General features: G+C 42.5%; 1 protein-coding gene across 2 annotated transcripts in view; it reads left to right on the top strand.

Moving 5' to 3' along the window:
* The first annotated feature begins 9,812 nt into the window (after window positions 1–9,812).
* The window catches only part of LOC123033950 (lateral signaling target protein 2 homolog), a 37,322-nt gene continuing 20,159 nt past the window's right edge, over window positions 9,813–26,975 (top strand). For both annotated transcript variants that reach the window (XM_044450918.1, XM_044450917.1), the window contains exon 1: window positions 9,813–9,919. In XM_044450918.1, coding sequence (XP_044306853.1) covers window positions 9,878–9,919 — 42 coding nt within the window. In that variant the 5' untranslated portion in view covers window positions 9,813–9,877. The remainder of the gene's footprint in view (window positions 9,920–26,975) is intronic.

The raw sequence follows: 26,975 nt of genomic DNA, 5'->3' as shown, positions 1-26,975 counted from the left end.
TTATAGAATTGCAAAACACATCTGTAGCATGCAAAACAGCCTGAAGTGTGACCACAAATTAGAGGTGGATGCTACTAGGAGGAAGTAACTTTATTGCACTGAGCTTCACAACAGAAAAATCTCTGTACAAGACTGTTACAGATCAGGTGGTGACCCATTTAGATCCAGGCCCTTTTGCATGATTTTGATTTTCTAAATATATTTCAAATAGGATTTAGGCCTGATTTTAGCACCAAAAAGGTATCATTTTGTGAAGCTGATTGGTGGGAGTTTTAGGACAGATAAAAGGATGTACTTCTTCACACAGCATATAGTTAAACTGCAGAATTTGCTGCCATGGGAAGTGGTGATGGCTACCCATCTGGATTTAAAAGATGGCTTTAAAAAGGGACTGGACAGATTCATGAGGGGGAGGCTGTCAGTGGCTACTCTCTTGGCTGTGTGCTACCTCCCTTACCAGAGGAGGCATTGCCTGCATATACCAGGTGCTGAGGAGCTTGGGCAGGTGGAGGTCTTGCACCCATCCTGCTTGAGGGATCCTGTGGGCAACTGGTTTGCCACTATATGTATGGAGAGCTGGACTAGGTGGACCTTTGGTCTGATCCAACATGGCTTTTCTTATGTCCTTATGCGGGATCGCATTTGTTGGGAAAAAGACTGGGTCAGCACAGCCATTGATTGAGCTGTGCCGCTCAGTAGCTTTCAGTTCCATCAACCATTATTACTTTTGGAGAGGCTGAGTATGGATGATACGACTTTACAGATGTTCCAGTCCTATATAAATGGCCATTTCTAGAGGTAGTGCTTCTGGATTTATCTTTGTCCCTGTGGCATTTATGCTTTGGGGTCCTGTAGATTTCATCTTATCTTCCATGCTATTTAACAGCTAAATAAAACAACTGAGTGAGGTCATCCAGTGTACATAGCCATCTGATGACAGGCTATTGTATCTCTTGTTTTCATCAGACTCAGGTGAAGCAGTGGAAGTGCTGACTCACTGCCTAGCCATGGTAATGGACTTGATGAAGGCCCATTAATTGAAGCTCAGCCCAGACAAAATGGAAGTACTGCTGGTGGGCAGTTCGTCTATCTGGATTAATGATATTCAGCTTGTTCTGGAAGGGATTATGATTTGTAACTTGTATGTGTGAGCTTGTAGATCTTTGCTGTTAGAAGCACAAGTGTCCTCTGTGGCATGGGACACCTTTTACCATCATGGAGAAGTAATAGCAGGGGGTGAGCAGAAGGTCATGTTTATTTATTTATTTAAAATATTTATATGCCATCCTGTCGCAAAAAGCCTCAGGGCAGCTTACAACATAAAATATAACATAAATAAATTCCCGACCCACACTGGCTGCAGTTAAAAACATAGAAAAGACAATATTAAAATATTGCTAGAATAAAAAGGTCTTAACCTGGCACCAAAAAACAAATAACGACAGAGCCAGGCAGACCTCTCTGGGGAGCGCATTCCATAGGTGGGGCGCCACCGCAGAGAAGGCCCCCCTCCAGGTTCTTTGCCTCCTAATATCTTTCACGGAGGGTTCCCAGAAGAGAGCCTCTGCTGCCGATCTCAGGGGGCAGGAGGGACATTGTTTGGGACATTGACTCTCATAAGTAGCTGCCAACATGGCCAGTGTTGAGCAATGTTGAGAACTGAAGTCCAGAACATCTAAATATCTACTTTCTGCTCACCTCTGATTTACAGAACTTCAAAAAAGTTCATGGATATGCTTCCTTTTTGGCATATAGCCGAGGGCACCATCTTTCCTTTCCAGGCAACATTAATGTGACTTTTCCTACCAGTGTAACTTCAACCTGCATTTATTTTATGGTTGCTAGCCAAAATGTAAATTGAAGCAGGAGAGATCTACTCTTTCCATTTTGGAGGCTGGTTGGCTCTCCAGAATTGAGCTAGTTGGCGTGAATTTCTTAAGAGCTTCAAAAGCCCCTGCTGGATCTGCACATATCTACTTGCTTATTTGATTATATACAATATGACTGTTTTTTTATTCTCTTCCAGACCTATTTCTTATGTAGGCTACTTGATTATGATCTTAATTATGTCATTTCTCTTTGATCTCTTCAATCCTTCCCCAGCAACCTGTATGCCTTTTTTGTGCTGAGCATGGTAAACAGTGGAAGTTTCTCCTGTTCTCAGAGGCCTTTGTCTCAAAAATCATCATGTGGTGACTTGTCTTGGCACCTCTCTCTCTCTCTCTCTCTCTCTCTCTCTCTCTCTCTCTCTCTCTCTCTTGTAATGCTTATTTCCCAGGAAACTTGCACCTTTATGGCTTCTTTCTTCTCAACTTAATGACTTCTTTCTTCTTCCATCCAGTATTTAGCTCGAGCTGGCCCATAACGATTAGGCCTTGGTCATATGAGCAGAGATGTGTTACAGCAGGGTTAGACACGTCTTTTGTTTGTTTATTACATTACAGAATCATACCTCTTTTCCTCTAAAGAGCCCAAGGTGGATTATATGATCCTGCATTCCATTTTATGTTCACAATATCCCTTGAAATGTACTTGAAAACATAGCCAGAATGCATTTCTTTCTCCCCCATGGAACTAAAATGGCTAGGATAAGCAGGAAGAGAGTATCTGGGGCACTGAGTGTGATTTCTGGGCAGCCTCAAGGCTTGGCTCCTTCTGCTGAATGAATGAAAAAAAGTGGCTTAGAAATGTCCTATTGCAAAACCATATACTGACAGGCACTAGCTTAGATCGGTAAAACTTGTAATATGTGTTTACTTTTTGCTAAAGGGCTGTTTCCACCAAAGGTGTTGCCTTATTAGACAGCCTCATGGTACTCTCAGACCGCAATCTTAATGTTGAAACAGAAAAAAGCCAAGCTGGCTGGTGAATGCTACCACTTTTTTCTGTCTCAACATTCACACGTAAAGATTAACATGTCTGTTGCAGTATGCACTTTGTCAGATCCTGGAAGTGTCTTCTGTTAGCAGCTGTAGACATAGGTACTGAGATTGGGAGAAAAGAACAATAGGACTCAAAGCCATGAAGTTCGAAAAGTACATTGTGACATTTCTCTGTAAACCTCAAATGTATACAAGATAAGCAGAATTAACATTCACAACAGTGGTCATTGCTGATAACACAATCGTCTTTGATTGAGAACAGAATCAAACTTGCTAAACTAGACTTTATCAACTCTTTCATTCTGGAGTGTCCCTTAAAGATCTCCTCAGCCTAAACCTGAATACAGAAGCAGAGTGCTTGTAGTTGTAGGACATTTTTTCTGCCTAAATATGCATAGCAGCAACCATAGGACCATTGCACTAATTTCTCACATAAGGATAGTGATGCTGAAAGTGTTGCAACAAAGAATATTACCTTATATGAAGTGAGAAATGCTGGATGTTCAACCTGAATTCTGAAAAGGAAGATGCACACAAGATCATACTGCAAATATATCTTGGCTACTCAAGCACAACAAAGGATTTCAGAAGGTGACCAATCTATGCTTTATAGACTATACCAAAACTTTGACTTCATGTATCACAAGAAGCTTTGCATGGTCCAGAAAGAAATGAGGGTACCTCCACATTGGATTTTCCTGATGCGTAACCTGTATGGTGGACAAGAAGCTACTGATAGGACACAATATAAAGAAACAGAAAGGTTTCTTACAGGCAAAGAGAGAGCTGTATAGTACCTTCCTATCTAAGCAATCTATACACAGAACATATTATAAGAAAAACTGGATTAGGATCAGAGGAAGGAGTGAAAATTGACAGAAGGCTCATCAACAGCTTAAGATATGCAGATAATACCATATCACTGGCAGAAAGCAGCAATGACTTGAAACAATTCCTGATGAAAATGAAGAAAGTACAAAAGCAGGACTGTAGCTGAACATTAGGAAAATCAAATCTTGATTACAGAAGAATTACAGAACATTACTGTCAACAATGAAATTTTTGAAAGAAATAAAAATTGTGAAAGATTTTGTATACCTTGGCTCAGTTGTCAATTCAAAGGAAGATTGCAGCCAAGAAAATCGAAGAAGACTGAGACTTGGAAGGGCACCAGTGAAGGAACTAGAAGAGATCATCAAATGTAAGGCTGTTTCACTGGAGACCAAGGCCAAGATCATTCATGCCATTGTATTCCTTATCACTGTGTATGGGTATGAAAGCTGAACAGAGAAGAAAGCTGACAGGAAGAAAAATGATGCATTCAAAACATGGTGCTTGAGGAGAGCTTTTTGAACAAGTAGGTTCAAGATCAAGTCAAGTGATTAAAAAAAATTGTTAAAGCTAAGACTGTCATACTTTGAGCACATGATAAGAAGCCAAACCTCACTGGAGAAGACAATCATACTAATGAAAGTCAAAGGCAGAAGAAGAAAAGAGCAAATAAGATTCCATAAGTCAGAGCCTTGAATTTAGAACAGCTAAGCAGGGATGTCATGGATAAGACATTCTGGATCTGGAGGACTTTCATTCATAAGGACACCATACGTCAGAGATGACTTGATGGCACAGAGCAACGACAAAATATGCATAGAATTGTGCCCTGAATTAAGTTACCACAGAACTCTACTCGTTTTGTTTTTGCAAACAAACATGGCCACCTCTCTAGGACTGCTAGTTATGTGTATTGTTAAAGGCTGTCACCTGTACATACATGATACATAGTAATAGTAAAGTTTTGTTTTAGTAAAACTTTCTTAGTAAAAAAAGTAAATAGTAAAGATTTATTTCAAGATGTTAGAGCTCAGGTGGTCTTCTTACTTTTTTAGTCTTTTGAATTGTAACACAATATGCTAGTTGCTTACTCAGGATCATCCCCTTGTCTTTAAACAGAGTCAGGATTTTGGCAAGAGACTCACCAGTGACTGGGCTAAGTTAATCTATAAGTGGAATCCTATGGAGGTTTAGACAGAAAAAGTACTACAGCTCTTAAGGTATGCCCCGGCCAGCATAGCTGGAAGTTGTTGAATTTTTTTCTGTCTAAACATGGTAGGATCATGTCCTTAAGTCTGTGTTGATTTCGGTGGTCCATCTGTGGTTATCTGAAAATCATGGCAGCCAAGGCTAATATGTAGAAAATAATGGAACTCACTTTCTATCTATTATATAAGGAATGACCTTGTTAGAAGAGCTGTGTTGTATTAGACTAATAATTAAGTTTAGACATTTTGTTCACACAGTGGCCAACTAGTGGTCCCTGGAAACTTACAAGCAGGACACAAGTGCAACAGCACCGTTATGCCTATGTTCTCCAGCAACTGATATACAATACTAGAGGCAACATAAAGCTGTCAGACTTGTAGCCATTGATATCTCCCCACTCCAGGAATGTGTCCAATCCCCTTTTAAAACCATCCAAAATGGCGGCAATCACCCTTATCTGTCCTGAATCTCCCACCAAGGGATGACCCCAAATCCTAATAATATGAAAGGGAAAAGGTCTCCCTGCTCACTTCTTCCATGTCATGCACAGCTTTGTACACCTCTATCATGTCTCCTCTAGCTTAGAAGAGAGATGAGTAAGAGGAGAGCCTTAATCACAGATGTTGTGACCTTTCCTGAGAGTTGTTCCAGGCTCTTGATCAGTTGCCCTTGTTTGCACATCTTCCAATTCTACAATATCCTTTCTCAGGTGTGGTGACCGGAACCACACCTGGTATTCCAGATGTGATAGCCTTACATATTCACATAAAAGCAGGGACTATCTTTTCATTGAGCTGCCTACCACAACTCTTTCTTGGTCAGTTACTGCTAGTTCACATCTCTTCAGCATATATATGAGCCCATGTGTTTCGTGGTTAGAGTGCTGGACTGGGACTCAGGAGATCTGAGTTCTTGTCCCTACTCAGCCATGAAGTTAATTGAGTGACTTGGGTCAGTCACAGACTCGCAGTCCAGCCTACCTCATAGGGTTGTTGTGCAGATAAAATGGAGTGGATGAAGAGGAGGCTCTTTGTAAGCTGCCTTGGGCTCTTTGCAAGGAGAAAGGCAGGATCTAAGCGCAATAAATAAATAAATCAGGATTTTTAGCTGCAACATTTTACACTGACTTCTGCTGACCCACATTTGCCATTTTGATGTCCATCCTCCCAGTATGGTTAGATGGCTGAAGTTAATTGGTTGAGTGTGAGATTAGTGGAGAAAATTTGCTTCAAAAACAATACCTGAACATGTGACCACTTCCCCAAGTCTTTGTAGCTGTGCAATGCATACCTTCTCAGAATAAGTCCCAGTGGAGTTTACTCCCAAGTATGTATGTATAGAGCTGCAGCCTAAGTTGTATTTTTGAACAACTGAGGACCTATAGCAGCCATTTCTAACCTGATTCTTGCCAGAAGTTTTGGCCTAAAGTTTCCAGCATCCTGATTATTGGCTATGTTTTTTGGGCCTGATGGGAATTGGGAGTCCAAAACATTTGCAGGGATTCAAGGTAGGAGAGGCTGGTTTATGACATCATTTCTCATAAACCATCTTAATGCCCTGACTATTGACATAACAGTCTCACGTTACGAGTTTCAGGTACCCACCACATACTTCTACAGTAAGTTAACTAGTTGTTTATATCAGTATTTGGGTAGCCAAAAGGTATTGTTAGAAAGTCAGCTCTAGTCTTGCCTATAGTGTTATGAAAGCCCCATCACATTATTTATTTTAGTGGTATCTCTTAAGCGTCTTACCTTCAAAAGCAGAAGCTTTTGTAGGTAAGAAAAGATGACAGGAAAAACCTCTAGGGGAAAGGGAGATTATTATTATTATTTTAATTGCCAGCATTTTAACCCACGGACTATTCTTCAAGGTTTGAGCTAGCCAGGACAATTCTAAAATGAATTTTTTGTTGTTTCTCAATTTGAGAGGTTTTTTTTTTTTTTTTTACATATTGCTTTAAACTAGTTGAAGCAATTACAGGAATCTCAAAGAGCAAGCTGAGAGTATCTGACAAAGGGAAGGAAGCCATTTTTGCCAGCTCTAATTAAGACATATGAAGAAAGGGTGTATGTTTACAGCTGGCTGTATCTCCTGGGTCCTTTCCTCCAGCTGGTGTCCAGTGAGCTGGGTTTTTCTAACATAGTGCCTTGGAAAACAAGAAGCAGCATATTAATACTGAACTATTTCAATATTTTGCATAAATGTAGTATATACACACTATAAATACAGCTAGATTAATATATCCAGCAGCCTTATTACTTGCACTTTTATTATCAATGCATTGTATTCTCTGAGGACCTGACCCCTTAGCAGGTGCCCATGACAGTTTAAACAGGAAGCAGAAGTGACTGTTTATAACACCACAGTAACAGCCGCACCAGCTCTTCTCTTTGCCTATTGCTATCTGTAAAACATGCAGTTGGCCAACAAATTGGCAGCAGAATGCCCAAAACAACAATTGCATGACAATTTGAGGAAATGTTACAGGCTTAGTTTTCATGCACCATCTATGGGAGGATAGAAAGATATCAGGTTTGGTCTTGCACAGCAGCAAGTATTTCAAAACCACGTAACCTTACCTAGCATTGTTAAAGAATACATACTGTATGGTTGCTTACCAAACATACCAGCAGTCATCATTTAAAGAAAGCAACATTTTGTTTGCGTGTGTACTGCATATTACTCCCCACCGTGAACTGAAGGATTGGCTGCAGAACAAAATAGTGCCAGCATGTGAATTAACTCTTAAAATGTAATTGTTTGGTGGGATGGGTAGAAGAACCTTGTGCCTGGTGAATGTGTTGAGCTAGGTCAGAAGGTCAACTCCATAGCATATGATAGTGCTTCAGAGCACTTTAAAGGCAGCCTTTTCATCTGACGGAGTCTCGACAGCTAATCTCCATACAGCCCGTGTCAGAATGCAAGAACTGCTGGCGAGCAAGAGCCCAGTTGAGCATGTGGTGCTACACATCTAGAGAACATCAGGCTGGAGACAGTTGATGTAGACTCTCAACTATGCCTATATTACTATTATGATAAAATTCCTCCCTCAGGCGATCTCTCTCTTCTGCCCTCTCTGAGCATCATCTGGCAGAATGGTCACAGAGTGGGCATGAGCTTATTTCAGATAAGGGATCAGCAATCCAGTAGATTCCTCCTTTAATCTTGCTTTTCTTTCCTTTATAATCAAGACAGAAATCCAGCAGGTGCACTTTCCAGAGTGCTCTTCTCTCATGTTTCAGATACATAGTTGGAAGTACCCTGGTCTTGTTCCAGCTCCCTGCAATTTATGCAGAAGGCTATAGTTTAAATGAAATAAACCCATGCACTAGTAGGTATGCATCCCAAAGGAACAAATCCCTTTCCTTTAATAAAAGAATTAAAAGCTGTAGCCATGGTTGATCGTTTTATTTATTTGTTCATTTGTTTAATTTGTTTAAAGGGTGCCCATTAGCATCATGCTTTATGGGCAGCCATGACAACAAAATTACCAATAGGCAACATGAATAAAATAATACAATGTATAATTAATTAATTAATTAAAATTCTTATATATAGTCTATTATAAAATCTCAAGATGGTTTACATAAAAAGAAATACACAAGATAAAGACACAAATAATCAACAACAATAAAACTTCAGTTAGCAAATTAAAACCAGTGCAAATTGATGTAAAAAAATCTAAGTGGTGCCCTAAGTGCATCGGAAAAGGAATGTTTTTGTCCAGTGCCAAAAACTCAGCAGAGTAGGAAATGAATCTCCGATGGTAAGACATTATTAATTACCCTCCATTAATAATATTACTGTAGTTGTAATGGGAAATAAGGAATGAGCTTTTTAAAAAGTACACAATGAACTTTAATGCTGGAGGCAGGTCATAGGGCATGGTCAGAAGACACTTACAGGAAAAGCCTCACATTGAACTAAGTAGGGCTGAAGCTGGTCAGTCAGTCCCTGGATGAGAGGCCATCTGGGAAACCCTCTGCACACTGCCATGGGTACCAGATGCCTGTCAGATGTGTTGGATCACATCTCCTGTCATCCCTCTACCAGCAAGGACTGGCTGAGGTGATGGGTGTTGTAGTCCAGTATGCCGGGGGAGGGCGCCAGGTTGAGGAAGCTTAAATTGTACAAACGAAAAGAGAAATACATATCATCCTGTCTCAACCCATCTGGAATGGTTGCTCATACAGTCAAAGGGGCTTATACAAGCCTTCCATTGCTACTTAATATATACCGCCCAAGCTGAGGCCCTGTCACAAGATCACCGATACTCCAAAGAACTCAGAGGAGCTAACCCGCTCAAGCTGCACTTGCGCTCTTCTGCAAACAGGAAAAGGCAAGGTGAGAAGTTTGGGCTTGGAGCCTGATTTTTAATAGTTATTGAATATCAAAATTTATATGTAAATATATTAATATATATGTATTACATGGATATTATATATTTATAAATGCATTAAATATTTATTAAAGAAAGGGGTCGGACAGCGCAACCTCTCGCTTCCCAGACTCAGAGCCATCCAGCGGAAGGTCGCGGACGTGTGTGCGGATGGTGCCTCGCCCGGCCGATCCGGTTTCTCGCCGCACGTCTCGCATGGAACCGCCGCTGTCCTCAAGCCGCCCAGCTGGGCGGAGACCCGACCCAGTCGCTCCGAGGCTGCAAGCAAACACATGAGACCCCGCGAAGGCCCTGCCAATCCTGCCTAGCGCCACCCGGGGAAGCCCGTCCCAGCACCACGAATGCTGACCGGGGAGAGGGCGGTAGCCCCGCCCCTGGGCGGAGCCAAGTGCCAGAGTGTCCCGTCTCGGGAGTTAGCCTCTCCGTCCTGCCCCACCCCGGGGCGGGGCTAAAGCGCAGCCTTGGGCGGAAAGCGCAGAGAGCTCAGGTGTGTTAGCTGGGACGCAAGAGGGTGAGGGCGCTTTCCCTGGCTGCTGCGCGCCCAGCCTGAGCCATGCTGCCCGCTGCTGTCCGGAGGTGGCTGCACAGACCCAAGGTGAGGCTGGATGCTCCTGCCGGCTTCAGGAGGGACTGCCCGCTTGCCTCTTGGCTCCTGCAGCTCCCCTCTGGGCCTGGCCTGGCGGGGTCGGCGGAATTCTTGTTCTGCTCTCGGCTTGTCTGCTTTAGGAAGTTTCTCCGGTCGGCAGTCTTCACCGAGGGTAAAGGTTGAGTCGCGGCTTCATCGTCTATGATCCGTCCTGTTTTCCGTCACGGCTCCGAAACCAAGACGCGGAAAAAGTACCAGCTTTAGCTTCGTCGGAGCGGTTTCTTGTTTTGAACCTTTACCCTGTCAGGGAGAGGGAGGAGGAGCAGGGCTGCGCAAGTATGAATCTCGCGAAGATGACAAGATCAGGGTTGCTTCACAGCTGAACTACTCAGTTCTTGAATCACCGTTTTCCTTATGTCCGTAAGCGGGGTAGTTAAAGAGTGGTAAAAGGGATTTTCCACCCCACCCTACTTTTTCAATGCCTGCTTTTGAATGAATTGGAAATTTCTGTTGGTGTTCGTAACTTGCGAACCTGGAAATGAGGTGTAATAGCTGTTTGGGAGTATCACAGCTTTTACAGAGGCGTGGCTTTGTGTACTTGACTGTGCAATTATTTCTTCAGCCTTCCATCACTTTGTCCTCTCCCCCTCGTACATTTCTGTGCTGTGTTGGTAAACTTACTTCCATTAAGTCCTAAGCCGATATGGTGTTGTAGATACACTCAAGGCAGCCAGTGTGTGTGTGTGCTCCCTCCAGCGGCTGTTATCTCAGATTGTCAGGGTCTCTGTTTTGGTTACATATGCCAACTAAGCAATACTGGCACAAGCTTTTTCTTAGATCCAGGGCAAGTAGATTGTGAGGCCTATCAACTTATTCTCGTAGCTATGTGGCAAGACTTTCCCCCACCCCACACAGCTTACTTCTAGCTCCCTTCCTGAGTTTTGATTCAGGATCATGACTAAACAAAGTTGCATATGTATCTTGTGTTCCTAATGCAGCTAAAGAAAAGGCAGTGATCCACAGTTTCAGGAATACATTCTCAGTATCCTGCCATTTCTCCAGAATGCTCAAGGCAACCAATGACAACATAAGGGAAATCCAGTCACAAAAGCAAAACTGGTCCAGTAAACAATCACTCCGGCAAATAAACAGCAAGTTTGGGAGCCACCCAAACTATAATTAGGTTGGAATGCAAATGTTTTAATATAATGTCTGCATTCTGTGAAGGAAGAAGCCCGGTGTACTCAACTGTATAGCAGAAAGGGCCCAGGCTTGATACCAGTTGTTGTTTAGGAGGAAGAGATCTGGGACCACTGGGGGGAGCTGAGCATTTAACATTCATGTGTAAGTCAGTTTTGTACCATGGCTACTTTGGAAGGTTGAAATGGTAGGTGTGAGTCAATATTACTGGTGTTGTGGGGATCTGTGTTGTCTGTTGGCTGGCAGATGATTGACTTCCTGCTGACTTGTTTATGACTCACCTTGCATTCAGTCAAGTATACTGAAAGTGTAATTCAGGGAGAACAGTATTTAGTAAACACTTGGGATTACTAGCTGTAGTCTAGGCATGGATGGTCAGAAATCAGTGTTCTGGGACCTACTTTGTTCTTGATTTTTCCTAGCATCCTGTACCCTCCCACATGTTTATTTTTGCAGCAACTGTGTACAACTAAAAAGCTTCCACCCAACCACCCCACAAATCACTAAGAAATCTATATGAGTAGACCCTAGTCTATGTTCTGCCCTACCCTTGTCTAAGGAAAGCACCTATTTCAATATTGCGTGCTGGAACAAAAGCTCATCTGAAATTGGCACTTCCATCAGTTTTGCTGGGTTAGAATCATAGAATAGTAGAGTTGGAAGGGTCATTGGGTCCAGCCCCCTGCATTGTTTTCAAGGTGTTTGCAGAATGACGGGTTTCTAATCTGCTCCAGAATTTTCCCAGAGATTGATGTCAGGCTGACTCATCTATAGTTCCCAGGTTCTTCTACTTTTTCTTTGTTGAAATTAAGGGCAACATTAGCCCTTCCCCAGTCAGGACTTCTGTCCTCAATGATTTCTCAAAGTTAATAGAGGGTGCTTCTAAGATTTCTTCTGCCAGCTCCTTTATGGCTCTGGGATGAAATTCACTGGACCCTGGAGATTTAAACTTATTCAACCCAGTTAGATGATCCTTGACCATTTGCCTCTCAGTCTTGAGCTGCCATCCTGCTCTTTCAGCTTGTACTTCCCCTTCATCAGGAAAGTCTTAGATACTTTTTTGAGAGAAGACTGAGCCAAAGTAGAAATAGAACACTGCTGCCTTTTCTTTGTCATCTGTTATCATTTTGCCATCCACATTGAGTAGTTGAACCCCCATTTCTTCCCTTCGTCTTTTACTTTGGACATACATGAAGAAGACTTTTTTGTTGTATTTGTTGCCTCACTAGCCTCAAACTTTAGCCTTCCTGACACCATTCCTGCAATTCTGTGCTGTATACATTCCTGCCTGTATTTTTCCTTTGTAGTCTGGCCTTCCTTCCACTTTCTATACATGTCCCTTTTTGTTGTTAGAGCATCTCTAAGCTTTTCGTGAAGCCACATGGGCTGCTTCTGTTTTCTTCTACCCCTTTTTCTTGTTCGAATTGTTCGTAATTGTCTCTTTATAATTTCCTTTTTTAAAAAATTTCCACCCATCTTGGACTTGTTTTCTCATTAGAATCATAGAATAGCTGGAAGGGGCCAAAAGGCCATTGGGTCCAACCCCTTTGCCTAGTGCAGGCCATTGAGTTAAACCAGATGGCTCTCAGATGTCTGTCCAGTTGCACCTTGAATGCCTCTAGTGTGGGAGAGCCCACAACCTCCCTAGGTAATTGATTCCATTGTCATACTGCTTTAACAGTCAATAAATTTTTCCTGAGTGGCACATATACTAAAATTGGAACAATACAGGGATGATTAGCAAAAAAATTTCCTGCTCTCTATCTGTCTTTCTGTTACTTGAGTCCATTTGTCTATATTCTGCACTCTGGGATGATTGAGAAGAGATCCTGTCCTTTCTCTTTCTGATAACCTTTCAAGTACTTGTAGAGTGCTATCATATCTACTGCCAGTCTTGTATTCTTGAGGCTAAGCATGCCCAATTGCCTCAATCTCTCCTCATAGGGCTTTGTTTCCAGTCCCTGCTTCATCCTTGTTGCCCTCCTCTGAACCCTTTCCAGCTTGTCTGCATCTTAAACTGCAGTACCCAGAACTGGACAACAGTACTCCAGCTGAAGCCTAATCAGTGCTTAGTAAAGGGAATAGACTTGTCCTCCATGAATTTGTCCAATCCCTTTTTAAAGCCATCCAAATTGGTGGCCATCACCACTTCCCTTGGCAGTGGATTCCAAAGTTTATCTCCATGCTGTGTGAACAAGTTCTGAGTTGGGAAAGATAATGCTTAGACTTCCAGGACAAAGAAGCAGTCAGAACTATGCCTGTGTAGTACAAGCTAATAGTTCCCTCCCGTGTATCCAATAAAGCAGTTGCTTTTAAGTTGTTGCTGTTGTTGGGACTGAGGCCAGGCTGAGCTCTAGACATTTTCTTGCTTGAGGCAGAATAGCAAATGGTGCCACCCACCACCTTTCAGTCAAAGTGCACAGCAACAAGGCTGACCAAATGATGTTGGTATTTGAGCTGGACATTCCAGGAAGTACCTTTTTCTCCCACACCCCAGAATTAAAAAAAATCAACAGTAATAAATTAACCAGGAAGTTTCTATCTAAAACCTTAGAATCATAGAATAGTAGAGTTGGAAGGGGTCAAGAAGGCCATTGGGGCCGACTCCCTGCTGTTGCAGGTCACCAATTTACACCATCCCACTCAGATGACTGTCCAGTTTTGTCTTGAATGTCACCCGTGTGGGAGAGCCCACGACCTCTTTAGGCAAATGGTTCCACTGTTCTATTGCTCTGACACAGAGGAAACTGTTCCTGATATCTAGCCTGAAACTGGGTTGTTGGAACTTGACTTGATTATGCCATGTCCCACACTCTTGACCTTCCTCTTTGTGACAGCCTTTGAGGTACTTATAGAGGGATATCACATCCCCCCTCAGTCTTCTCTTCTCAAGTCTGAGGATGCCCAGTTTTCTCAGTCTCTCCACACAGGGCAGTGTTTCCAAACCCTGGCTCATTTTTGTTGCTGTTCTCTTGACCCTTTTCATTTTTCTGCATCTTTCTTAAATCTTGGTGCCCAGAACTGGACACAGTATTCTAGATGAGGTCTGAATAGGAGAAGTACAGGGGAACTACTACTTTTCATGATTTGGAAGTAATACTTCTATTAGTATATCCTAAAATAGCATTTGCCCTTTTTGCAGTTGCATCACATTGTTGGCTCATATATTCTCCATCTTGTATCGATGCATTAGATTTCTTTTTTCTAGGTGAAGAATCTAGCTGTTTTAAGCATCTGTCTCACTTTGCCTAACATTTTTATCTTTAAAAATGATTAAATTGTAAGTTGTCTTGCTTATTTCAGTAGTCTCAAAATGTAGCTATAGATTATTTACTTTTGATTAATAAAAAGCCAGATGCTGAGTTGCATGGAACATTTTAATTGGTGCATAAACTTAATATGGAATATTTAAAAAATAGTGCCTAGATTTGAAGACTGCAAAATCAGTATTTATCGGTTGGTATGTTTGCTCTGTTTGGTTAAAATGTGTCATACTTCCTATATGAGCAGGCAAAGTTCCAACCTCATCTGTCATGATAACCTTTTCTGTTCTTTAAAAAGGCATATAGTTCCTAGTATTTCTTTTCTACCCAGTTTCTGATTATGCGCTATAATTTGTGATTCCTAGCATCTGGAGCATTTTAGCCTTTCTGTCCTATCTGTCATAGACTGAAGGTAACTTTGAAGGTACCTCCAATATTTCAAATTCATTATTTACAGAGTTGGCATCATTCCAGATTGGATACTGGGTGTGTTGGTTTTGACACTGCTTAATACACACAGGCACCTCTTGGATGCAGTCTTAATGTGGTGAGGGATTTGAGAGAATCTAAGAGCAGACTTCTAGTCAGGGTCGTCCAGGGGAGAGCTGAGACACCAGTTTATCCACCCTTTTCAGAAGGAATGGTCACATCAGCAGAAGCGAACGGATATCTTGAACAATGAAGAGGGCAGAGAAATTCCTGAAGGGCAACTGCTGGGCAGCTGCAGTAGTTGAAGGAGGCTCTTTTCTAGTTAATAGCAGCTCTGCTCAAACTATCTTTGTGCAGAAGAAAAATATGGCAATCCCTTTCTGAATTTTCTTACTTTGAAAACCCTATGGTGAAACAGTTCAAAATGAAACAAGATATAGTGCCAGAATATGAGATTCCCAGGTCAGAACACAATTTTGTAACTTCTGGGGAAGAGCAAAGGAAATGTACAGATAGCACTGTTGCTACTGATGCAATTAGATCAAAGGCAAAAGGAAGTTTAGTGACTGACAGGCACAAAGGTGAAAGTTAAGTCCAGTGTTGCATGACAACTGGGACATGGAATGTGAGAAGTATGAATTAAGGCAAACTGAAAACCATAAAAGAAATAATGGAATGGTTAAATGGTGTGAGCAAACTGAGGAAGACTGCAGTGAGACATTTTCAGTCAGGCAAACAGACATGTAAGTGTTTTACTCTGGAAGTGACAAACTCAGAAGAAACCGTAGCTTTAATACTGAGGCAAAATGTAGCACAGCCAGTAGGGGCTATAATGCAAAGTCCAACTGAATGTCAACCAGAATTTGAGGAAAATCTGGCAACATAATCATCATTCAAGTCTACACTCCAGTAACAGATGCTGAATAAGAAGACATCAAAAACTTCAGTGCAAGTGTTCAAGAAGAAATTGATAACACACCAAAACTAGACATGCTGATCCTCTTTGGAACACAAAAGCAGAATCAAATGTTATGGGAAAATTCGGCATAGGGGTAAGAAACAAAGCAGGAGAATGACCCACAGAATTCTGTGCAGCCAACAATCTCTTGATTGCACATGCATATTTCAGGTGATCAGTCAAATGACTGCACACATGGATATCACCAGTACCAGATGGCCAGTATACAAATCAAATAGATTATGTAATAATTGGAAGTAGAAGAATAACAGTCAGTATTCTTGCTGCCAAAACTAGACCAGACTCTGCTTCTTATTAAGAAAACAAACCTGTGTTTGGATGCATCACTTTGGAGAGGAGAGTGTCTGTGTTACCATTTATGATATGTATCTATTTATAGAAAACTACACATTTTCCTGAACTTTACCATATGCTTTTTGTGGGGGGAGAGGGTGATGAGGAGCATTGAGTCATAGAACCCCTTAAGACTGTGGCCCTGCCCAGACACAGGAGGATCAAGGCCCATGGAAAAGTATTTTCATGATCAACCATTAACTACCAGTAGTATTTTCATAGATTTTCTTCAGAAAACACTTCTACCACCATCATATATCACTGGTAGTTACAACTCCTGAAAATCCAGTTCTTGTTGTTTTTTTTCAGTGAAGGATCCCAAAATAGCCTTTTCCTAGTTGCCATTGGTAATGGTTATAAATTAGGAGCCTAAAATGGCCACTTATGCCCATTTTGAATTCCCGTGGTTGAAAAACAGCCTTCCCCAACCAAGTGCTCTACAGATGTTTTTAACTACAGCTCCCATCATCCCTAGGTATCAAAGCTGACCAAGGATTATGGGTCATATGGATCAAACCTGCAGAGTAAAAGGTTGGAGGAAGTTGGTTCAAAGAATAAAGTTTGCATTTTCTGGGTCTGTATGCAGCACAATAGGTTAACCATTCAAATAGTTTATTTGAGGAGAAATGACAAAATAAGAGCAGGTGTTGGTGTTTGTACAGGTAAAGCCATGATTGCTGGTCACATACACAATTATGGGACCATTGCTGAAAATGTAGTCTGCATGGAAGCATCCCTAGTGGCAGCCTGGTTGACTTGTAGCGACCCATTGCATGCTAATTCAAGATGCGCCTCTAGTGCAGGAGTCCCAGAAGGAGCAGTTGACTCAAAGTACAATGTAAATAAGTATAGCTAGTTATTTTAGATTGCAGATGTGGCCTAAGACAGTGCTTCATTAGGTAAGTAGGGTACGGGTGAATGTTTTAAAGTGGTGATCTTGGATTTGTTTGGGTCAGATAGTTGACTTTCTATGTCGCTCAAAGTCTGATTTCATTGTGCTTTCGTTTCTTTTCTTGGAAAACAAACCAGAGGAGATCTGATTTCAGGTCCAGTGTCTCAGAGCACAGCATAGTTCTTGTTCCTTGTGTGGCTTTTTGCTCCTTATCCTTCCCATGATTAGCAGAAGCAGAAAAAAACCCACAGAATTATAATGCAGGCTTATTGAATGTCTGTCATTTATACAGAGCCTGGAACTCTCTTTTTTAAAGTAGAGTATCCACCCTTGGCTTTCATAAGGCAAATGTCTGAACAATTTTTAAAGAATATTTTTTATTGTCCATATGAGTACTTATTTCACAGATTCCACAAATCTTTTGATGTTACCTGTCTTTTTCCAATCTGTATGGTGGCCAATGTCTTATAAATATTGCTTTGGTCAGTTTCCATAACCAATTTGTGATCCTCTTTAGTACTTCTCAAAGTCATGCCAAAAACGTGGAGGGTAGAAAAGAAATTAATTAGCACTTTGCAAACTGATATATGTACTAAAGTAGAAAGCATTCAGGCACTGTGTATACCACCATATAAGACAACCCTTGAAATCAAAGATAGAAAAGCAAAAGTTGGGGTTGTCTTATACACCCAGCATATGACAAACACCAGAAAAGCAGCCCAAAATAATAACATCATCTTATACAAGTGTTGTATTATGTGCCAGTTTATATGGTGTATGCATTTTTCCAAATTTTGCATGTAATTCTCCAATTAGAATGTGCAGAAGAATGTGTACAATTGGACAAAGTATGTGGTTAATTATACATACTAATGAAAATAATCTACCAAATACATTACATTAAAGGGAAAAGTGTACAAAATGTTTGCATATATGGACTTTAAAGACACAAGTGCACATGAAAATGAGAAAAATCACCTTTTTTTAAAATAAAATAAATAAGATAAATTTGTACACCCTAAATATGGGGCATGTAGAATATTGGAGAAGATTGAGTGTGTGAGACCTGTGTGGCTTCTGTCGACTCTAAAGCTGAGCATAATGTGAGTACCATCTCTCAAGTTTGCTGCACATGTTGGAGAACTGAAGGAAAGCATTTGATCTGGATACATAGGTCCTGTGATTTTGTTATGCTTCAGACAGATCAGCAGTCAGAAAAGTCTCTGGGTTCTTGACAGTCTGCAAAGTACCCTGAAGTGGAAGGATCTGTGTGCTATTGGGCATCTTTAATGAGGCCCTCAATGCTGCTTCTAGGTAGGGACCACATGTCCTTTTCAGAAAGGCAGAAAATGTCATCATTTGGACTCCACAAAAATGTTGGGAGCCAAGATTTTCCTGAAAGTCTAGTAAGACCTTTACTTTGGTATCCTGTGTAATTAAAATTTTGATGTTGGCAAAAGGTTCACATTTGTTTCACAAGCATCTCTTCCCTTCAAAATATTGAATTAATCTTTCTGTTCCTCTAAATCATTAGCTTACCTCAATAGCTTTTTCCTTGGACTGGGCTAAACAATTATATAATAGTAATATTTGTCCCTTTCCTCATGCTCTTCTCACATTGGCATAAATGTCTTCACGTCTTTCGGCTTTTCTTCAGGGTTTCATCATTTGGTGGCAATTATCTGTAGATATTCTTCAAATATAGTACTTGAATAAAAATTATTATAAGATATGGATCTCCAGTAAAGGATGAGGAGCACAAAATATGTTGTCATTGTGAAATTTTGCTAGAAGCAAGATCGTTCATGACTTGCCAAACATGTCTGCCATCAGTCTGGGTGGGTATTATGACATGGCGACTCGTCATAGGTAATTAGCTACAGTAGGTTTTTGTGTCATCTGAATCCAGACTGCTTCTAGCCAGATGGTTTATTTCTCAGTAACAACCTGCCCTGACAACCTATGGCCTGTACTTTTCTAGCAAAATGCTTTTTGCTTGCTAATATAGTATGCCTTAGATGCTGGTATGCTATAAACACCCAGTTTATTTCTTGCAGTAATGGATTCTGTAAGATGCCGCCCTTATCCATTTGCCTATGAGACTTGCTTGTTTTTAGAAACATAAAAGCTGCCATCTGCCATGTTGCTCCTTCTAGCCCAGTATTAAACAGCAGCGTTCAATGTTTTCCAGTGTTCTTAAGATTTGAAGCAGTGGGGAATAGGCTTATTGTATAAATGGAACTAAGTTAGCTATGACTGTCTTAAGTATCATTCATTTCAATGTATCTACTTTAAAATAGACCCACATTGGAAACAGCCCATTGTTTTCATTTCTGTCAAATGTGTGAAGTGATAAAAGGTCACTGCCCTGATTATGAATACGCTCTCCAGAGAGGTTCGCCTGGTGCCAACCTTTCTTTTCGGCGCCAGGCAAAACCCTTTTTATTCTCCTGTTATTTTAATGTTTAGTTGGTTTTAATGTGTTTTATACTGCATGCTGTGCTATTTTAATTTCTATTTTACTTGTTTGTTGTAAACTGCCCAAAGACGCTAGTATAGGGACGGTTTATAATAGCTTTAAATAAATAAATCAGTCAGTCAGTCAGTTTCCTAGCATTTGGGTTTGGTCTTCTGGTGGTTCAGAGGTAAGAGTGCACTAATTAACGTTGTCCAGATAACCAAGGCTTCCAGCTATTGAATACGTAAGCTTGCTTGTTGTGCCAGTCATGGGAATGAATGTGTTGCTCAGTATGTTGAAGCAGTTTGTTGGTAGGAGGCTGTGTTGCCTAAGTTGATGGACTGGCTCTACAGGTCATCTCAGGGCCAGTCCTGATGAAATACACGTGACTGTGTAGATCTTGTGCTTGTGATGCGCTCCAATGAGACAGATGAGTGGTCAGAGAAAAACAGACCTGACCAACTAGACAATGGTACTCTCTGGAGACTACCCAAAAAGAAGGAATCAAGCATTTGTTAATGCAGTGAAGACATTTAAAATACCAAGACAAACTGAAGGGTCTTAACTAAGCACTGCATAGACATCAGTCCACATTCAGTGAGCATTCCAGGGGAGAGCATCCCAAGGGCAGGGTGCCATGACCAAAAACTCCCTATCTTAACTTGTCCCCAAAGATTGGGGACACACTACAAAGGATCTCAGCCTGCAGGCAGTTTCACATGAGACCAAGCAGTTCTTACGGCTTTAAAGCACTAGACTAGTAGTGTGCCTTATTCCAGGAAATGGATTAGGAGCTGATGTAGTTCCTTTAAAAAACTGTGAGATACAGTCCAAGTACCTAGCCCCAGTCAGTAATTTGGCCACAGTCCTTCATGCTAACTAATGTCCTTGAGCGCTTTGAGAAAGTAGCTCTCTATATAGCACATTGTAGTAATCAAATGAGATGATATCAGTACTGATAACTGTAATCATACTGTATCTGACTGGAATGTGCTGATTGGCCGTGACCAGGAAGGCTCATTGTTGGAATGAAGTCATTTGAAGTTGCAGAAACAAAGCTGAGTTTAATAGTTTGCAAATATGATGCCAAAAGGGAATGCAACTCCATTCAGAACACATTGTATCTTGTCTTCCTGGTTAAACAGTCTGCCCTTCCCCAAGAACTTCTGGCTTGCCTGGATTGCTCTTGAGTGTATTGGCCCTCATCCAAACCTCCTATCACAGAATGCCAGTTCAGCACTTTTGCAGCTTTGCATGAATTTAATCAGAGAAATAGCGTTTCATATCTCTTTCCTGTCCTGCAGTGACTTTTCTCAGTGGTTTAAATTGGAACCAGATAAAACCCCATGACACCCTGAGTAAAGCCACCATAGAGTACAGCACCATCTTTCAGAACACCATGAGACTCTTAACATGAAGAGAAAAAAGCAGGGTGATAGCGAAAGGAAGTGGGACCACAACACTCTTCCTGCTATTGGACCTGGGAGAAAGCAGGGCAGATCACCATGGAAAACAGTTCTGCAACCCTTAAAAACAAACAAAGTAGAGGAACCATTTTTGGGAGTGATCACCTGTTCTCACAAAGGTGTAATTATTATCTCCTGGTCCCAACCAGTCAACTGACTGCACTTTAATGTAATGTCCCTGGAGGAGCAAAGGAAACAACTGGTAAGACACAGCCTTCCAAGTAAGTTGTCCGTGTCCCATGGGCTTTAGTAACTGAAAGGTCCAATAATACTTTGCTTAGTTTGCAGTGGACATGCTCACAAGCACTGTAGTCAAAATAGCATTGAAGTTGGTACCTATCTTAGCATCAAACATGCTTAGCAAACAAATTATAGCAGGCCTCCAAGAGACTTTAATATCTTATTGCTGACCCAAATGGAGAAGGACATGCGTACCTGAAAAAGCTCTGCTGATTGGAATTGTGAGGATGTAATGACTCTTGGGTGTTGCTCCAGCTTCCAGTATCATTTGCTCCTCTGAATGAAGGATTTGACTAAGTGAATGCTGCTTTCCCCCATAGAATGCCATGTTTACTGAAGCTGACTGTTATACCACCAGAACTATTTGCTGTTCTCAGTTTCTGAGAAATCGAGGCATCCAGTGAACCAATGATAGACCAATGTCAGGAGAAGACATCTGCGTAAAATTCCTAATTTATCACCCATTCAGGGCTGTCCATGGGGTCATGTTGACCCCTTCTGACCAGCCTCCCAACCTTGGCACCCTTGAGAGATTGCATGCTGCAGATAATGGGAGCTGTAATCCAACAGCTCTGGAGGGTGCTGGATTGTTTGAGCTTGCCTTAGATCATGCTGTTTTTTTGACTCTTGACCTAACTGCCATGTGAACTCAAGCCACATCATCTGCTAGAATGTGGGTGGAGGCAGCTGGCTGTATGACTGCTGGAAGTGCAATGTTTATGCTTCTGTGATTACCTTGTTTTTGAGAGTTGCAGAAACTCTGCAACTTCCTGCCCTCCCAGATACCTGAGAGGGGTGTACATATCACTTCATGCCATAAGCTATGCATTTCCTGAAGTATCTGTTTGATTTCATCTTCTGTTGCCTCTGGACAAAATTACCACAGAGTCATCTATTTAGAAAATGATCTCACATGTCACTCCTGATTGTGTGAATGTATGGTCTAGCCTCCTGGTTTCTTATAGCATTACCTGTCCTAGCTCCAAATCAGACTGGAGACGGGAGAGGATATTCTTGTTGGCCAAGTGTACTAATCTGCCTGTATGGTGATCTCTAGAGGCCTTTCCAGACAATGATTTTACACCCCTTTAAAAATTTAGTCCACTGTCTTTGCTAGTGTCAAGCCAGTGTCATCTGTGGGACTTGGCACTGTGTAGCAGAGGGGGCTGGCTATATTACTCTTAGGACATTTTAAGGTTCAGGCCTGGCACTTCATTATTGGTTTTGCACAGAAGGTACAGGATTAAAGTGGTGAATACCTCACAAGGAAATTCAGAAATTAATCTCTACTGAAATGGTGGTACAGTGAATGGAGAATAAGTAATTTTGTTGCTTGCTGAGGTTCTTGCAGGCTGTAAAAATGATGACTGGATGAGACCCTGTCTCCAGCTGCCCAGAGCTGCTTTCAGGAGTAGAGTTGGCTGGCTGGTTAGTTTGCTGTGTAGCCAGAGTATGGTGACCTGCTGGTGCCATGTGGGAATGCTATAGCTCATGAAGGAACCTGAAAGATAAATTACTCTTACAGCCATTTGTCCTCCTTGAGCTCGAGATTGTGGCACTGCTGTTTCTTCCTGCTGGAGGCAGAGATCATGAAAGGACTCTTTCAGTGGTTACCAGTGAGCCTACTCTGCATATGTGTTTTGCTTTTGTACAGGCAAAAAAATGCAATGACAGCATTATAATGATTTGTGCTTTGCTAAAAGCTGCCGAATAATGATCTGCCCTTTGATCTGTCGGGAGGCCTTTGGTGGGTTCAGTTAATGGTTGCTACTGCAATTAATGGTTTTAATTAGCTAGTATTTGTGAACACTTATATCATGCTAACTCAAAAGAAGGAGCAGGGTTAATGTGCTCAGGCAAGAGCTGATTTTGTTACATGCCTGATGTGGATGGAGGGATGTGCCTGCTAGTTTGAGTGGCTTTAGAAGCCAAGGATTCTTTTTTAGTATGCTGTCTAGATTTGCTATAGCTTTCCTCCCCAGAAGCAAGCGTCTTTTAATTTCTTGGCTGCAGTCCCCATCTGCGGTGATCTTGGAGCTCAGGAAAATAAAATCTGTCACTACCTCCATTTCTTCCCCATCTATTTGCCAGGAAGTGAGAGGACCAGATGCCATGATCTTAGTTTTCTTAATGTTGAGTTTCAAGCCAACCCCATGGACAGTACCAAACAGCAAAAAGATATGACGCCGGAAGATGAGCCCCTCAGGTTGGAAGGTGTCCAGTGTGCTACTAGGGAAGAGCAGAGGGCTAGTACTAGTAGTGCCAGAAAGAATGAAGTGACTGGGTCAAAGCCGAAAGGACACTCAGTTACGGATGTATCTGGTGGTGAAAGGGGAGTCCGATGCTGTAAAGATCTATACCCCATAGGAACCTGGAATGTAAGACCTATGAATCAAGGCAAGCTGGATGTGGTCAAACAAGAGATGACAAGACTGAACATCGACATCTTAGGAATCAGTGAACTAAAATAGATAGGAATGGGTGAATTTAATTCAGATGACCATCAGGTATACTACTGCGGGCAAGAATCCCTCAGAAGTAATGGAGTAGCCTTCATAGTCAATAAAAGAGTAGGAAAAAGCTGTACTGGGATACAGTCTCCAAAATGACAGAATGATCTCATTTCGAATCCAAGGCAAACCATTCAGCATCACAGTAGTCCAAGTCTATGCCTCAACCACTGATGCTGAAGAGGCTGATGGACCTATCACTTCCAGGCAAATAGATGGGGAAGAAATGGAGGTAGTGACAGATTTTATTTTCCTGGGCTCCAAGATCACCGCAGATGGGGACTGCAGCCAAGAAATTAAAAGATGCTTGCTCCTGAGGAGGAAAGCTATGGCAAACCTAGACAGCATACTAAAAAGCAGAGACATCACCCTGCCAACAAAAGTGCGTATGGTCAAGGCTATGGTTTTCCCAGTTGGAATGTATGGCTGTGAAAACTGGACCATAAGGAAGGCTGAGGGCCAAAGAATTGAGGCCTTGAACTGTGGTGCTGGAGGAGACTCCTGCGAGTCCCTTGGACCACAAGGTGATCAAACCGGTCAGTCCTAGAGGAGATCAACCCTGACTGCTCTTTAGAAGGCCTGATTCTGAAGATGAAACTCAAATAGTTTGGCCACCTAATGAGAAGGAAGGACTCCCTGGAGAAGAGCCTAATGCTGGGAACAATAGATGGCAAAAGAAGAAGGGGACGGCAGAGGATGAGGTGGCTGGATGGAGTCACTGAAGCAGTTGGTGTGAGCTTAGGTGGACTCCAGGAGATGGTGGAGGACAGGAAGGCCTGGAGGAATGCCGTCCATGGGGTCACGATGGGTCAGACACAACTTGGGACTAACGACAACATGAACAACCTGCTGAATGAAAATAAGGGGGGAGCCTTTGTAAAGCCTGCCTGCCTGAACTTGACTTGCTACCTGTCACTAGCAACCAAGCATCTATTTGCATGTCTGCATTAAGAACACACATGCATGCCACCAGCCTTCCCTCAACTTGGGCCCTCCGAATGTGTTAGATCACAGCTCCAGTAATTGCTGCCCATTGGCCATGCTGTCTGGGGCTGTAGGGGGTTCTGGAGGGCATCACATACTGAACCAATATAACTGTCTTCCTCCCTCAGCATCTTATGAATTGTGGTTCTGTGAGAGCAGAGGGTAGGCAACTTCTGGCCTTCCAGGTTTTCTGGCCTAGAACTCCCTTCAGTGCTCACCATTGGTTATGCAAGTTAGGACTGATGGGAATGGTAAGCCAGTCTTGGAGGGACACAAGGTACCCACCCTTGTCTTAGGGAATCAAAGACCCCTGAGAAGTTTCAGCAGCCAAAGGACTTTTTCTGGCATTCATCAAAAGAAGCTATGACAGGTGCTCGAATTTAAACTTGATGTAAGTTTACAGTGTTCCAAGAACATTGGTTTCATGGCTATACCAGGAGAAATGGTATTTCTGGCATTAAATATATATGTCCTCTTAGTATCAAAGTTCTGGGTCTCTGAGGGACCATGGCTTAGTGGTAGAGCACATGTTTTGCATGTAGAAGGACTCAGGTTTTGATCCCTAGCATTTCCAGGTACAGCTGGATAAAACACCTGCCTAGAAAAGCAGTGGGCTTTTACTGGGCTCGGTGGACCCACAGTGCAACTCCAAATAGGCAGCACCTATGTCGCTATATTCCTATGTGCTTGAGGTATAACAAATGACATGAGAGATATGGGGAGTCCTATTCCAGAGGATCAGTGGACCACATTGTGGACTAAGAAATCCTTGCATTTGGTTTCAGCCAGGGAAGTGTCCTTGAAACATCTCCATTTGGTACCTTATCCCTAGATGCTTATTTCCCATGAATGGCTTATATTTGCTAGTTCTTCATGATTCTTTATTAATCATTATTTCTCTCTTCATATATACCCCTGAATCCCAGGTTGGTCCATCAGTCTTCCTGGATTGTTGTATAGTGGAACAGACTGTCTTGGAAGGTGATGGGTTGTCTTTCACTGGAAGCAGAGGTTGGAAGGCCATATGCCAAGGATGCTGTTGTTTGGGGTGGGTGACCGGTGACCTAATCCATATGGATCTCACATGATTTCTTTGCAAGTGATCAGTTCAGACCTTTGGCAGTAGCCTTCTGGGGAGAAGGGGTTATTGAGCAGAGGAAAAGAGAAAAATGCTGAAAGGAAAATAGTATTGCACAGGGGGACAGGAGTGGCAGACAGGGCGAAAAGGCGTGACCTGTCTGCTGCTGGATTTGGCCTTGCCCATTGTCAGTGTGCCTCCCCCGTGGACAGCGACCTTCAAGTTCGACCTTCACCCCTGGTGTTTCTGCAGCCTCCAAGCTTTTTTCCAACTTTAAAATAAAGTTATTTTGTTTAGCTGACATGATCACTTTGTTTCTTCGTCGTGGCCTCTGTGCATCACACATATGGGTGCTGCGCCTGCGCAGTGCCTAGGCCGGAAGATTAGAAAGCTAACAGTTTTTGGAGGGAAAACGCTCCACTCCCCTCCCCACTGCAGTATAAATAGAGCGGAGTGTCCGCCATTTTACTCAGTCACTGCAACTGCCGTTCGCTGTGCCTCGTGCCTGTTCGTCTCTCGCTTAGATCTCGCCACGTGCTCCTTTACGCTTATCTTACTCAACTTACCTTTTTCCTCGTTATATATCCCAGTTTTTTCTTCCCTTGTTGTAGTTCCTCTGTTCATTCCTTTTTCTATAAAAAAACCCCCAAAAACCAAAAATATTGCTTACCCTCTGTACTATCATCTCCTTTTTCCTTTTCACGATGGCACAGCAGGCGGCATTCCGCAAGTGTAGTGAGTGCAGCTCCAAAATGTCTCCCACGGACCCGCACGACTTATGCCTCCTCTGCCTCGGCGAGGGGCATAGGACCGATAAGTGCGGGCATTGCCTGGCCTTTACCAAACAGGCCAGGAAGAATAGGGAGAATCGTCTCCGCAAGTTGCTCTGGGACCAGGCCTTGTTTCAAGCTGACCAGCTGGTCTCAAGGCCTACCCTCTCCTCGGCTGCGCCGCCTCAGCGCTCCACCTCAGCGCTCCCGCCTCAACTTCGGCTGCGCCGCCGTAGCTCCCTTCAGATGAAGGCGCTGCTCCAACGGAAGTGCAACAGCTACCTTCTCCTCCAACCAAATAAAAGGAGAAGCGTAAGCATTCAGAGCCGGAAAGGCCCTCCGGCCATAAGAAGGCGAGGAAGGAAAAGGCAGCTAAGGCAGCCCACAAGGGCAAGAAACCCGATCACCCCAAACACCGAGGCTCGGGTTCGTCGGGGTTCTCAGTACCGACGGCCGCCACGGT

This window comes from Varanus komodoensis, unplaced genomic scaffold (assembly GCF_004798865.1).
Source record: "Varanus komodoensis strain SLA01 unplaced genomic scaffold, ASM479886v1 scaffold6_1, whole genome shotgun sequence".
NCBI lineage: Eukaryota > Metazoa > Chordata > Lepidosauria > Squamata > Varanidae > Varanus > Varanus komodoensis.
This window is presented reverse-complemented; position numbering and strand designations above follow the sequence as displayed.